The sequence below is a fragment of the Lithobates pipiens genome, unplaced genomic scaffold, assembly GCF_037356315.1.
Source record: "Lithobates pipiens isolate NorthernLeopardFrog02 unplaced genomic scaffold, aLitPip1_a1.2 Scaffold_8, whole genome shotgun sequence".
NCBI lineage: Eukaryota > Metazoa > Chordata > Amphibia > Anura > Ranidae > Lithobates > Lithobates pipiens.
Genome location: NW_027507903.1, coordinates 3,991,131 through 4,006,981, shown reverse-complemented (window position 1 = coordinate 4,006,981; position 15,851 = coordinate 3,991,131). Strand labels below are relative to the sequence as shown.

At 45.6% G+C, this 15,851-nt stretch overlaps 1 protein-coding gene across 1 annotated transcript in view; it reads left to right on the top strand.

The window, feature by feature from the left end:
* ADAMTS7 (ADAM metallopeptidase with thrombospondin type 1 motif 7) overlaps positions 1–15,851 on the top strand; it is a 240,528-nt gene that overhangs the window by 151,542 nt on the left and 73,135 nt on the right. The window contains exons 12-13 of the mRNA XM_077472765.1: positions 8,660–8,829; positions 14,151–14,284. Of these exons, the coding sequence (XP_077328891.1) occupies positions 8,660–8,829; positions 14,151–14,284 (304 nt within the window). The remainder of the gene's footprint in view (positions 1–8,659; positions 8,830–14,150; positions 14,285–15,851) is intronic.

The following is a 15,851-nucleotide window of genomic DNA, read 5'->3' as shown; positions in this document are numbered from 1 at the left end:
TACTGCTAGCAGAGTGCCCGGAAGCACTTGGCTGTGACACACCTAATTCTACACCTTCATTCCTCTCAGAGCAGGTTTCAGAGAGGACTGAAGGTCTAGTGGGGTTGGAGATGCCAGCTGATGAGGAGCAAGGAGAGGTCCGCTTTGTACTTTGGTGTGGGTCTTTGAGGTACGCTTGCCAACGAGCTGCATGGCAGGTCAACATATGTCTGGTCAAGCATGTGGTGCCCAAGCGGCTGATGTTTTGGCCATGCAAGATACGCTTGAGACATATGTTGCAAATGGCAGCGGTGCGATCTGATGCACTCGTCTCAAAAAAGGCCCACACCAAAGAACTTTTAGAATAACGCGCAGAGGCAGCGGTGTGATTCAGTCGGTGTGCTGCCCCTAAGCTGGCCCCCGGAGGGCACCCTGCCTTGTTGGGCATGTGCCTCCTCCTCCTCTCTCCTACCAGGCACCTACGTGGAGTCAGTGCCCTCATCATCCCCTCCCTCCCTCTTCATCGCTGGAGCAAACCTGGCAGTATGCTGCAGCTTGTGGAACATGACTGCCAGATTGCTGTCCTTCTTGAGCATCCCCTCTCTCTGCATTCACGCTACTGCCTTCCTCTAGCTGAGTATCATCATCAGAGCCTACAAAACACTGGGCATCCTCCTGGAGCATGTATCCAACACTGTGCTCAAAGAGTTCAGGAGACTCCTCAGGAGGACGTGGTGGGTATAGGGAAGAAGTCACTGATGATGACATTGAGAGGAGGGAAGACGATGCGTTGGCAGCTGCTTTGCTAGTACCCTGAGACTGGGTGAGAGAGGATGAGGAGGATGAAGAGGGCTTGGTCATCCACTCTACCAAGTCATTGGCATGTTGCGGCTCAACATGTCCAGCTGCCGAAAAGAAGGACAAGCGTGTCCCATGGCCACGTGCTGATGATGACGATGCACCGTGTCCACGACCAGCACTGTTGTCTCTAGACACAGAGCTTGCTTGCCCTCTTTTATCGGCTCGCGCCTGTCTGCCTCTCCTTGCTGGCCTTCCAGACATGGTAATGGCCTGAAGGGAGTTGGGAAAAACAGCAATTGGGTAGTGTATATTTTGCTGGAGGCACACACAACTTCCACTAACTCCTGCAGATGGCAGATGGCTCAAATAGAGAAGAGCTATGTAGGTGGATATAGCGGTGTATACTGGGTTCAGAGCACGCAGACAGCACGCACAAGCTCCTACCGCTGACTGCAAGCTCTATTTAAAACGAGCAAGATAGTTTGCTATATAGGTGGATATAGCGGTGTATACTGGGTTCAGAGCACGCAGACAGCACGCACAAGCTCCTAACACTGACTGCAAGCTCTATTATAAAAGATAGATATATCTCTAGCTATATAGGTGAATATAGCGGTGTATACTGCGGTCAGGGCATGCAGACAACAACCACTACAGAAGAGCAAGAATGAAAAATCGGCCGATAACAATCGGTGTATACTGTGTTGAAGGTACACAGAACACCCACTAACTGCTTCAGACGCCAACACACTACACAAGGCCGCCGCGCTGGCGGCCTTATATAGTGTGGGGCGTGTACTACACAGCCTGAGCTATGATTGGCCACATGCATCCTGCCTGTGGCCAATCATGGCTCTCCTCGCTGCTGGCGCTGTGATTGGCCAAGCATGCGGGGTCACAGTGCATGCTTGGCCAATCATGAGCCAGCAATGCACTGCGCCATCACAGTGCATTGTGGGCCGTGAGCGCCACACGAATTTGGCGCGAACGGCCCATAACGTTCGGAATTCGCCGAACGGGCGAACAGCCGATGTTCGAGTCGAACATATGTTCGACTCGAACACGAAGCTCATCCCTACTGGAGACTTAGAATAGACTAGAAGAGTTCAAACATAGAAAGGCATAGGTAAGCATGGTTTCTGTATTTTAGGAAAATCTGGATTTTGATTCATTGTGAATACCCTTTTAACCAGCATCGCTTTCATATGTTCATTCATTCTTTAACTTCTTGGAGATAAACTGTAGGTTTCCTCCAGGCCTTAGCTGGCATTTGCCAACCAAAACACAAATATGTAGCCAATTTCTGATAGAATGAAAAGAAACCTGGGATCTTATAATGGAGGATGGCCACCAATGGATCCTTAGAGACTACTATGTGAAACAAGGTTTGAAGTAGGCCAAACATTCTTGACCAGCCTTTTTCAACCTTTTCACCCCAGAGGAACCAGTAAAATTATTTTCAGATCATGGGGTAACCCCTTTCATCTGGGGTCAGTAAGAAAAATGCCTCTTACCTCGATGGTCGGTGTGAAGAATGCTTGCCATTACAGTGGTGCCACCTTCTCAGGCAGCTAAAAAGATCATTGGTGTCATGCGGTTCTCTCTGCCAAGTGGTGCTGTGCCCAAAACTAGGCAGGAACCATCAGACGGGAAGTCACTTAGTCCAAAGTCAGGGAATCCCCAGCCAACTCTGGAGGATCCATAAGGGTTCCATGGAACCCTGGTTGAAAGTTGAAAATGGCTGTTCTAGACCAAAGTGCCAAAAGCTTAAAGGTCTCTGTTTTTTAAGTGTATAGTAGTTTGGCTTTTCAACCACCATGGTGGTCTTTAACCGACTCCAGACATTTTTTTTTTTGTATTTTGGAAAGATTTGGGAAGGGATGTGTGACCCCGGGCACATAGAACCCAGAATCCCTTGGAAAGGTTGGGAAACCCATGTTTCAGCTCCCCATACAACTCTTATGTCTAAGCCCTTGTACACACGGTCGGAGATTTCGACAACCAAATCCGTCGGATTTTGTCCGTCGGATCTTGTCCGAAACTGTTGCATACACACGGTCGGACAAAGTTGTCGAAAAATCCGATCATTCAGAACGTGATGACGTAATTTCGTTACGATGGGACTACGTTCAGACTAGTAGCCAATAGCTTTGATGTAGGAATTTGATCTGAGCATGCGTGGCACTTTGTCCGATCAAAATTCTCTACACATGATCGGAGTATGTCCGATCGGCCCAGTTGGTCGGAAAATATTTCCAACAAGTTGGAAAATTGGGTCCGACGGATATTCCGACGGAATCAGTCCGATGCATACCACACACAGTCGGATTATCCGACAACACGGTCTGATAGGACACATTCCGACGGATTCTCCGACCGTGTGTACAAGGCTTCAGTCACCCTGTGCCATCCTGGTACAGGGTGAGTGAGAAAATATATGCTAAGACCATTCTTAGGGTGTTAATTCTGAATACACAATCCTTGAAAGAGCTGATTACATTGACCTCCGGAGACGGACTGTCTGGCCACCTAGGCTGCCTTAAGTGCTGGGGTAATTAACATGTTAATTGTGTAATTGTATTGTAAGTTGTTGCTATAGGGGAGGGGGGGGGGGAGTATCCATGAGCAGCCCTACCTCGTTATCTACCCCCTTGTGTAAAATGTGTATAAAAGTCTGTATTCTGTCCAATAAAGAGTTCAAGATTCTACAAGCTATTTTCGGCTAGACTTGTATTCATTGCGGAGGGCCTGGTCATTGTATTGCACAATGGCCACCTTTTCACTCTCCTCTTCCCTGTCCCTTTCCTCACTTTTTATTTATTTTATTTGTGTTGTGTGAGTCACGTTTGTCACTTTCACGTTTGATTAGTAGGGTGTCGGTCCTCGGACCTATCCTGAACGTTTTTGGGAGGGCGGACATAGGCCTTTTGGCTTGATCCAACCTCCATTGGGGGGGACTACCTTCGGGGAAGCCCCCATAGTACCAAGTACCTAGGAGGTTCTGTTTCGGCAGTCCTCCCGGGGAAAGGAGGTCTTCCGGTTTCGGCTGGAAGACCACTGTTGAGTCTGGTCCCTCAGTCCCTGTCTGGAGCCTAACGCCCCGGGGGGATCAGGGTATGGTCCTTCTTTACGGAGGACATCAGACACCCGTCTGCACTTTTTCGTGTTCACTCTTTATGTGTGTGCACTTTTTTTATGCACCGGGTGGAAGTTTTTTTGGGTGTGTTTTGCACGCCATGGGCTTTTTCTAAAATCTGTATTCATTGCAGCTATGAGAATATATCTCTCTGATAGTCAGATTGGAGGAAGCGGGATATACTGACGGAAGCACTCAATCGGAGTGTGGGATCGGTTCCGTCACAGGATGGAACTGTTATTTAGTTTTTAGTCCTGTCTATGTCACCTTCTGTTCCCTGGTCACCTTGTCATACAGGTGGTCACTGGGACAGGATGTATGGACAAATTTCCCTGGTGTGGAATTGCACATCAATAAAAACTCGACTGAGATTCTAGCTCTTCCTCTTTCTACCAAAAACTGTATTAGTGCCCGGTATAGTTTTTTGAGGAAGAAGTATTTTGAATAAATGTAGGTTGTTTATACCATTGATAGAACGTTGGATGATTCCTACGCACTGTATCTTTTTTGGGATATTTTTGAATGAAGAATATGTAACAAGATCTTCTTTATAAAGTGATAAATGAAGTAAAACATGACGTGCTTACTATCTAATTACATTCATCAGACTTTATTGCAGAACTGGCAAGCCTCCCATCGTGATATCTCACACGCATACATCATCCTAAATAGCCAGGATTCATTATCAGCTATTACAGGAAAGCCGGAGGAGGAGAATCTAGAGAATTATATTTTCATAAGAGCATTCATTTCAGATTTTCAACACACACAAATCTAGTAATTTTTCGAAGGGCTTAAAACGTTTAAAAAAAAACAACTCTACTTCCCGATTTTATATGAAATGGTCACATCCAATATAATCCCCAGATAAATGAAAGTAAAACTATAGGCAAAACATTTTTTTAAAAAATATTTTTAATAGAGTAAGAGCCCGTTCACGCTGAGGCAGCACGACTTGCAGCGCGACTGCCTCAGGCGACCGGGATCCGACTTTAGCGGCGGCTTGCAGAATGACTTCTGTATAGAAGTCAATGCAAGTCGCCCCAAAAGTCGTACAGGAACCTTTTTCTAAGTCGGAGCGACTTGAGTCGCTCCGATTAGAATGGTTCTGTTGCACAGAACGGGACGCGACTTGTCAGGCGGCTAAGTCGCCTGACGGGTCGCCCCTTTGTGAACCAGCTCTGGGGGGAGGATTATAACCCCTGTCAGGATTGGGAGATCTCCCTTCAGTCTTGTCCCACAGGCACAACAGGATATGCATAGGAGTGCGCACAGGGTGTGCCAGGTGTGCTTGGGCATGGCCTAATCACCCCGTGTGGTGCAAATTCCCCCTGTTTAGACCCCTAATATTTCACCAAAGGCTTCTAAAAAAAAAATTATAAGGTAAAGTAAAAATAAAAAATAAAATAAAAAAGACTACAAGCAATTTCTTCCCTACCGACACCTTCCGTTGCTCTGCTGACACCGTCAGTATATATTCACATGCAAATGAGTTTGAGTTTTGGGGTGCACACCCTAATGCAATAGGCTGTGAACACCTATGAGGATGTGAGAGGAGATCCCTCCAAAGTGATGGAAATCCTTGGTGGTTACCAGAACTAGTGTCCCCACTGGAAGATTTCCCCTCTATTCCAGTTCTGGTGGTTACTCGAAATTTGGGATTTTCTTTTACTTTTACCTTTGGTGATAACGTTCAGTAGGACAAACAGAGGGGGTGAATCTCCCTCACGGGGACACAAGCAAAGAAAAATTGGAAGTAAATTTTGTTTTTTCTGGTCCTGAACGATGTTGTATGGATGAGATTACACACACACATAGGTTGGACTAAATGGGCTTGGGTCTTTTTTTTTCACCTCACCTACTATGTAACTATGAGATGGGCTAGGTAATATATTGATACTCTACACCAAGAGTTCTCAACCCTTTTCAGATTAGGGCCTGGTAAATTCTGCCAAAACCTTCCTTTTTCCCAACAGTAATGACCAATGCCGCATACACATGACCGGACTTTTCGAGGGACTAGGTCCAATGGTCTTTCCGACTGACTTTCGGCGGAGTTCCGAATGAACGGACTTGGCCACACACAATCACACCAAAGTCCGACGGATTTGAACGTGATGACGTACGACTGGACTAGAATAAGGAAGTTCATAGCCAGTAGCCAATAGCTGCCCTTGCGTCGGTTTTTGTCCGTCGGACTAGCATACACACGAACGAATTTCTCGGTCCAGCGGAGTTCCGGTGGAAAAATGTAAAACATGTTCTATTTCTAAAGTCCGCCGGATTTTTGGCAAGCAAAGGTCCGATGGAGCCCCACACAAGATCGAATTGTGCGACGGACTCGTTCCGTCGGACCTTTGCTGTCAAAAAGTCCGGTCGTGTGTACGCGGCATTAGGCTAACCATACATTTTGCAATTTTCCTTCCTTCAATCACTGGTGGAAGGAAAGAAAATTGCTAGATTCTGCCATCAACACAGTCAGTATTGATAGGGGGGAATCCCTTCTGCTGTATTCTGACAGTGGGTAGTTTCCCCACAGTGATCATATGAAGAAAAACCCAACAGGCTGGTTGTACTGAAGTCGATCAAAAGATTGACTATAGTACAACCAGCCTTCCTATAGATGAGTCACAATTCAGCCATTTTCTGGTGATGGCTGGGTGTCTTAAAGGTTATACGCACACAATAAATGTATGGGAATGTAAAACATGTATTGAACCATTGGAAGGCTTTGGAATGAGCTTGGGGGTGGTTGTTGGGGGTTGTGGAGTGGGTTAGAGGGCTTTGCAGCTAACTTGGTGGCTTCTGGATGGGGCTGGGGAGCACTGTGGAAGGTTGTGGTGTACTGTGGGATATGTTTGGAGGTTGGGCGCACTATAGGAGGCTGGAGATTCTGCAGAAGGCTGGGTGGCACTGTGGGAGGCTGAGCAGCACTGTCCTTGGTTGGTGGCCACTGTGGGCTCTCATGAGGGCTCTCATGAGGGCTGGGGGCACTGAGGGATACTATAGAAGCTAGGAGACATCGTGGGCTGGCTGTAGGCTCGTGAAAAGGAAGTTCGTGGCCTGGCAGTTGGCCACAGTCTGTTGGTTGAAAACCACTGGTGCAGAGGATAGAATGGATGGTAGGTCTGCCTGTGTATAGGGTCATTTTTGTTACACCCCTTACATTTTAGAAGTTCAGCTAATCAGACCCAGACTAAGTCGTGGGCCCAGTGATTACAAGTCTAATGATAGTAATACAAGATGGCTTTGTGAAGCCACTGTGAAAACTATCTTTGATGAATGAGGAGTAAAGATATCCATACAAGGTGAGATTTTCATTCGAACCTTTGTAGAAAAATTGTGTATCAGAATATTTTTTCTTTCCACTATTGAGTCAGCTAACTATGTTCCAAAGAAAATGCTGAGTGGGGGAAGCCTATATAGTAAGAATGGCACAATTCCCTATATAATTAAGAGGAAAAAAACACTGGGAGATGGGAGATTGTATTATGCCCAAAGGTAAATTGCTATATGCCATGAATAAAATCAAAATATTTTATTTCATACAAAAACATCAAAAATACTCAATGTGTAATTTTCATGAAAGATATTAAATGCTGTACATATTGCCATATAATACAGTTATCTGGATTGATCTCAAGCTTGGATTGGTGCGTTACGCCCAAGGTATAGGCTTCTTCAGTATCCAATTTGCAATATTTTTAAACCGATTGTGCCCAGTCTGCATCTTTTGGACCTATACCTATATATATATATATATATATATATATATATATATATATATATATATATATATATATATATATATATATATATATATATATATATATACAGTATCTGACAATAATGGCTATGGCTTTATGGGCATTCTTAATCACTTATGATCACTATTATTGCAGACTTATGGGAAAGTTCCATGCATACACTTCAATTGGCACCTGGGCCTTCTTTATGGGGGTTCAGTAGATCTCACCCGCCCCCCCCTCCCCTTCCTCTGTTTTTTGGTTTACACTGGGCACAGTCGGTTTAAAAATATTGGAAATTGGATCCTAAAGAAGCCTATAACATGGGCGAAACACGTCAATCCAAAGCCTGTAAGATCAATCCAGATACAGATATTTGTATTATATGGCAATGTGTACAACATTTCATACCTTGTATGAAAATGACACATTTTGTGTATTTTTTATGTTTTTGAATGATATAAAATATTCAGATTTTATTCATGGTAAATAGCAATTTACTTTTGGCCACAATAAAAGTCCCCATCTCCCATTGCCCCCCCCCCCCCTCCTCCCGTTGGGGGAGACGTGGGAATTACTTTTTTTTTCCTCTTACCGATGTTCCAAAGTCCTTAAAATGTCATGCTTTGTAAATAAAATCCCAGATGTATTAAATATTTTTCATTAACATGTTTTCCCAAATGCAAACCACATTCACGGGTAAAATTTTATTTGTTTGAGAAAAATTTTCCCTCTTTTGCTCTTTTGTATTTTGTTGTCAATGCCGTTGAAAAGTATTGCTGATTTCACCCCACTGACAGTTCAAAAATTGTACAAAAATGAAATGAGAATTTTTGAAAAAATTCTATTGGTGTGTAGCCAGTTTAGGGTTAAAATGATGTGCGCCAAAGATGGCGTGCATGGTCAGGAAAGATCTAGAAGAACCAGGACATGTATCCATGTATTGTTCTGCATTGTGTGACCGTTTCCATAATACTTTGTATCTTCTTTTTTGAAGCCCTAGATACGGAGGAAGATACTGCCTCGGGGAAAGAAAAAGGTACCGCGTGTGTAATGTTACACCCTGTCCGCTGGGCGTTCCTTCATTCCGACAAGTGCAGTGCTCTCAGTTTGATGCCATTCCTTACAAAGGGAAGCTTCATGAATGGAGCCCAGTGTTCCTTGGCAGTAAGTATAGGAATATGTATAGCGATAGGTTACTAAACACCATTCAAATGGGAGAATGGATAAATAATTTGCAGTCAAAGACTAGGAAATACAATTCAAAATTGGGTGTAGGTTTTTTTTAATTTTATTTTGGCATCCACTGTTGGCCAGCATGATGTACATTGTTTGACCCTTTATCATAATCTTTTGTTATGCAAAGCAAACAATATGGTAAGACTATTCAATGCTCTTGTGATACACTGGTAGTATAACATTTTTTAATTTTATGTATCTGCACTCATCGGCCACTTTATTAGGTCCCCCTTGCTAGTAGCGGGTTGGACCCCCTTTATTAGGTCCCCCTTGCTAGTAGTGGGTTGGACCCCCTTTATTAGGTCCCCCTTGCTAGTAGTGGGTTGGACCCCCTTTATTAGGTCCCCCTTGCTAGTAGGGGGTTGAACCCCCTTTATTAGGTCCCCCTTGCTAGTAGTGGGTTTGGCCCCCTTTATTAGGTCCCCCTTGCTAGTAGCGAGTTGGACCCCCTTTATTAGGCCCCCATTGCTAGTAGCGGGTTGGACCCCCTTTATTAGGCCCCCATTGCTAGTAGCGGGTTGGACCCCCTTTATTAGGTCCCCCTTGCTGGTAGCGGGTTGGATCCCCTTTATTAGGTCCCCCTTGCTAGTAGTGGGTTGAACCCCCTTTATTAGGTCCCCCTTGCTAGTAGTGGGTTTGGCCCCCTTTATTAGGTCCCCCTTGCTAGTAGCGAGTTGGACCCCCTTTATTAGGCCCCCATTGCTAGTAGCGGGTTGGACTCCCTTTATTAGGCCCCCATTGCTAGTAGCGGGTTGGACCCCCTTTATTAGGTCCCCCTTGCTGGTAGCGGGTTGGATCCCCTTTATTAGGTCCCCCTGGCTAGTAGCGGGTTGGACCCCCTTTATTAGGTCCCCCTTGCTAGTAGCGGGTTGAACCCCCTTTATTAGGTCCCCCTTGATAGTAGTGGGATGAACCCCCTTATTAGGTCCCCCTTGCTAGTAGCGGGTTGGATCCCCTGTATTAGGTCCCCCTTGCTAGTAGTGGGTTGGACCGCCTTTATTAGGTCCCCCTTGCTAGTAGCAGGTTGGACCCCCTTTATTAGGTCCCCCTTGCTAGTACCGGGTTGAACCCCCTTTATTAGGTACCCCTTGCTAGTAGTGTGTTGGATCCCCTTCATTAGGCCCACCTTGCTAGTAGTGGGTTGAACCCCCTTTATTAGGTCCCCCTTGCTAGTAGTGGGTTTGGCCCCCTTTATTAGGTCCCCCTTGCTAGTAGCGAGTTGGACCCCCTTTATTAGGCCCCCATTGCTAGTAGCGGGTTGGACCCCCTTTATTAGGCCCCCATTGCTAGTAGCGGGTTGGACCCCCTTTATTAGGTCCCCCTTGCTGGTAGCGGGTTGGATCCCCTTTATTAGGTCCCCCTTGCTAGTAGTGGGTTGAACCCCCTTTATTAGGTCCCCATTGCTAGTAGCGGGTTGGACCCCCTTTATTAGTTCCCCATTGCTAGTAGTGGGTTGAACCCCCTTTATTAGGTCCCCCTTGCTAGTAGTGGGTTTGGCCCCCTTTATTAGGTCCCCCTTGCTAGTAGCGAGTTGGACTCCCTTTATTAGGCCCCCATTGCTAGTAGCGGGTTGGACCCCCTTTATTAGGTCCCCCTTGCTGGTAGCGGGTTGGATCCCCTTTATTAGGTCCCCCTTGCTAGTAGCGGGTTGAACCCCCTTTATTAGGTCCCCCTTGCTAGTAGCGGGATGAACCCCTTTATTAGGTCCCCCTTGCTAGTAGCGGGTTGGATCCCCTGTATTAGGTCCCCCTTGCTAGTAGGGGGTTGGACCGCCTTTATTAGGTCCCCCTTGCTAGAAGCAGGTTGGACCCCCTTTATTAGGTCCCCCTTGCTAGTACCGGGTTGAACCCCCTTTATTAGGTACCCCTTGCTAGTAGTGTGTTGGATCCCCTTCATTAGGTCCACCTTGCTAGTACCGGGTTAGACCCCCTTTATTAGGTCCCCCTTGCTAGTACCGGGTTGGACCCCCTTTTGCCTTCATTCTTGGTGGCATAGATACAACAAGGTGTTGTAAACGTTCCTCAGAGATTTTGCTCCATAGTGACATGATAACATCACACAGTTGCTGCAGATTTGTTGGCTGCACATCCATGATGTCAATCTCCCATTCCACCACATCCCAAAGGTGTTCTATTGGATGAGATGTGGTGAGTGTGGAGGCCATTGGAGGACAGGGACCTCATTGTCCAGTGATGAGATGATTGGAGCTTTGTGACATCGTGCATTATCCTGCTGGAAGGAGCCATCAGAAGATGGGGACACTGTAGTCATAAAGGGTTGGAGATGGTCAGCAACAATACTCCAGTAGGTTGTGGGATTTAAACCATGATCAATTGATACTAAGGGGCCCAAACTGTGCCAAGAAAATATCCCCCCCCACCATTACACCCCCACCACCAGCCTGAACCGGTGATACCCCATCCCCCACACCATTACACCCCCACCACCAGCCTGAACCGGTGATACCCCACCCCCCGCACCATTACACCCCCACCACCAGCCTGAACCGGTGATACCCCATCCCCCACACCATTACACCTCCACCACCAGCCTGAACCGGTGATACCCCATCCCCCACACCATTACATCCCCACCACCAGCCTGGACCGGTGATACCCCATCCCCCACACCATTACACCACCACCACCAGCCTGAACCAGTGATACTCCATCCCCCACACCATTACACCCCCACCACCAGCCTGAACCGGTGATACCCCATCCCCCACACCATTACACCCCCACCACCAGCCTGAACCGGTGATACCCCATCCCCCCCACCATTACACCCCCACCACCAGCCTGAACCAGGGATACCCCATCCCCCACACAATTACACCCCCACCACCAGCCTGAACCGGTGATACAAGGCAGGATGGATCCATGAGCCAAATTCTGACCCCACCATCTGAATGTTGAAGCTGAAATCCAGACTCATCAGACCCGGCAACGTTTTCCCAATCTTCTATTGTCCAATGTTAGTGATCCTGTGCCCATTGTAGCCTCAGTTTCCTGTTCTTAGCTGACAGGAGTGGCGCCCGGTGTGGTCTTCTGCTGCTGAAGCCCATCTGCTTCAAGGTTGGATGTGTTGTACGTTGATTCTGAATACCTTGGGTGTAATGAGTGGTTATTTGAGTTACTCTTGCCTTTCTATCACCTGGAACTAGTCTGCCCATTCTCCTCTGACCTCTGACATCAACAAGGCATTTTCCTCCACACAACTGCCGCTCACTGGATATTTTCTCTTTTTCCCATCATTCTCTGTAAACCCGAGAGATAAAATCCAGTAGATCAGCAGTTTTTGAAATACTCAGACCAGCCCGTCTGGTTCCAACAACTATGTTCAAAGTCACTTAAATCCCCTTTCTTCCTCATTCTGATGTTTGGTTTGAACTTCAGCAAGTCATCTTCACCACGTCTAGATGCCTAAATACATAGAGTTGCTGTGATTTGTGTTACTAAGCAACTGAACATCTAGTTGTACCTAATAAAGGGTCCGTGATTGTATATGTACAGTACAAAAAAAATCAGCAGTGCTTTGCAGGGTGGATGGCTCCATTCACATCCATTCCTACCCCCAAAGGTACAAACATGCTATATGGGTCTATTTATGTGGAAGACAGTGGAGGGTCGTATTTATAAAAATTGCATACCCATTCTTCCAGAGACTCTGCATGTACATTCGTTCTGTGGGAATTGGGCAAAAAAAAATGTTCTTTTGGCTATTTTCTCTTCAGAACAAATGTTCTTTTACTATGGCCGGTACTAAAATACCACATTATGGCCATTGGATGGAGATGAGGTGCACAGGAAATACGTCTTTTGTAATAAGAGATACAATGTAAAAAAAAAATCTGGAGAAGGAATTAGCAAATAATTGTAACCAACGGTTGCATTTATTTTCCAGTTTGAATTTTTACATTGTATCTCTTGTTACAAAGAATTATGTATTTCCTATTTTTCTTAGCGCCATCTAGTGGCCATAATGCGCTATATTACTACTGCCTAAAATAAATGAAGATTCTTTTAGAGGAGAAAATAGCCTAATTTGTTTTTGTTTTCAGAACAAATGTACATGCAAATTCGCTGGACAAATGACTATGTTTTTTTTTTTTTTTTTTAAATAGCACCTCAAATGTATTCCTAAAAGATTTATTTTAATAGTAGAGAAGCCTTAGATCTGCTGTGAGGTTTTTATTACTGTTGGAATTAACTCTCTTTGTTTGTCGTTTAGACCAGGGGTCTCCTAACTTTCTAAACAAAGGGCCAGTTTATTGTGCTTCAGACTTTAGGGGGGTCAGACTATGGCCAGTGGGAATATATTCCGCTCTGCATCGGGGGGGGTGGTGTAATGTAAAATGGGCTGTGTAATGTAAATGGGGGTGTGTAATGTAAATGACACTGTGTAATGTAAATGTGTTGTATAATGTATATGGGGGGCTGTGTAATGTAAATGGAGGGCTGTGTAATATTACTGGTCCATGTAATGTAAATGGGGGGGGGGCTGTGTAATGTAAATGGGGGCTGTGTAATATTACTCGGCTGTATAATGTAAATGGGGGGCTGTGTAATGTAAATTTGTTGTATAATGTAAATGGGGGGCTGTGTAATGTAAATGGGGGGCTGTGTAATGTAAATGGGGGGCTGTGTATTATTACTGGGCTGTTTAATGTAAATGGGGGGCTATGTAATGTAAATGGGGAGCTGTAAATTGTAAATGGGGGGCTGTGTAATATTACTGGGCTGCTTAATGTAAATGGGGGGCTGCATAATGTAAATGGGGGGCTGTGTAATATTACTGGGCTGTGTAATGTAAATGGGGGGCTGTGTAATGTAAATGGGGGGCTGTGTAATATTACTGAGCTGTTTAATGTAAATGGGGGGCTGCGTAATGTAAATGGGGGGCTGTGTAATATTACTGGGCTGTGTAATGTAAATGGGCCGTGTAATATAAATGGGGGACTGTGTAATGTAAAGGGGGGCTGTGCAATATAAAGGGGGGGCTGTGTAGTGTAAATGGGCTGTGTAATATAAAGGGCGCTGTGCCATTTAGTATTTACTGTTCTAATGTTACTGTCTGATGTGTTCAGACTTTGCCACATGCACCTCTGCCCTCTGCCTGCAGCTAAACACCGGAGCCCCATGCACCAGGGCTAAACGCCCAGTATGCATGGGGATTACTGTTTATGAAAGCAACTTTGCAACTTGCCTCTGTACTGATATTTAATCTAAATTCTTGGTTTCCTGCAGTTAATCCATGCGAGCTTCACTGCCGGTCAAACACAGAGTACTTTGCAGAGAAGCTGCGAGACGCTGTGATCGATGGAACCCCGTGTTTTAAGGGAAACACAAGCCGAGATATGTGCATCAATGGAATATGTAAGGTATGATATATCATGTAATATTGGTCAGATGTCAAGTTTTCAACGCATCATGCCACCATATTCAATAAAATGTAACAAGGAAAGTACAATGTGGGTGTAGGAGGCTTTGCCCAATGAGTTTGTGCAGTCAAAACCTAAGGAGCAGCCTCAGCCTACAAGTCTCTGCTTGTCAGAAACCATGAAATCAGACTGAGACAGAAGTACAGTTAAATCACACTTGTTTAATAATAAAAGTAAAAAGAACAAACGTGGTCAAAACATAACTAAAGTACAGTAACCAAAACGGATAGTCAGAAAAGCCAGAAGTCAGGGATCAAAGTAGTGGAACAGCAAGCAGGATCTAGAGCCTGAAGTGGTGTCAGCAAAGCAAGTCTTTAAACAGGAACGCAGGAGATTGTTTCTTGTGATGTGACCAAGGCGAAGGCAGAGCTCCTCTGGATTGGACAGCTTAAAGAGGAAGTAAAGGCTATTGAAAAAAAAAATGCAACCTGCAAGGCAAAGTCATAATGAGCTAGTATGCATAGCATACTAGCTCATTATGAATAACTTACCTGAGAACAAAGCACCCAAAGCCGTCCTCCGTCTTCATCTTCGCCACTGCCATGTATCCTGGAGTGACTTCCGGGTCTCGCTGCTCCGGCGCTGTGATTCACCGGAGCCACGATGACGTCACTCCCGTGCATGTGCACGGGAGCCGACACGAGCGGCATATCGCAATGATCTGCAGTCGACTCAGTGTGCCTGCGCGCATGCGCCGTAGACAGCGGTGCCTGTCTTTTTGTAAATATCTCCTAAACCGTATAGGTTTAGGAGATATTTCTTGGACCTACAGGTAAGCCTTAATCTAGTTTACAACCACTTTAAGTAGGCAGGACTGATGAGCAGGATATCATCAACAGCTGAGAAACTGTGGAGAGAGATGGGAGCTGGCAATTAGCCGACAGCTGAGTGGCCAGCTCTGAGAAGGAAGGGCTGAGCCCAGCCCCGACACTGCTAAGCCATGCCCACTGACGCATTTCACCCTAAACCCCCCGGGACGAAACATGTCAGTGTGTGGCTTAGTAGAGACTTGTAGGCTGAGGCCGCTCCTTAACTATTGACTGTACGGGCTGGTTGGGCAGAGCAACGATCTTCATAGACACACATGATTACTTTCTGGATCGGCACATAGACACGTCAGCACCCCACTTTCCTGAGGATCTAGGGAAGAGGCTCTTCTCCTGCTTGGAGCAGCACCACAAGTAATATCTCTCAGGCAAGGAAAGTACAACGTTATCAGCAACAAGATGCAGTTGCTAAAAAGTCATATATTCATACGTACACTGATACCGACCATTTATACAGCAATTTTCTGATAATTTTAACAACCTTTAATCACAAGAACTAGAGTGTGAGTATTTTACTTGGTATCTTTTAAGGTAACCTTTTTCATTAAAGGGTAACTCCTCTTTCATGGGGGGGGGGGGGAGCAAATAAAGAAAAAATAATTCACTGTATACAATTGCCACACAAGTCGTTTTGTAATTGAATGTTATTAAAAGTTACTTTTCCTTTTCAATCTGCAGGC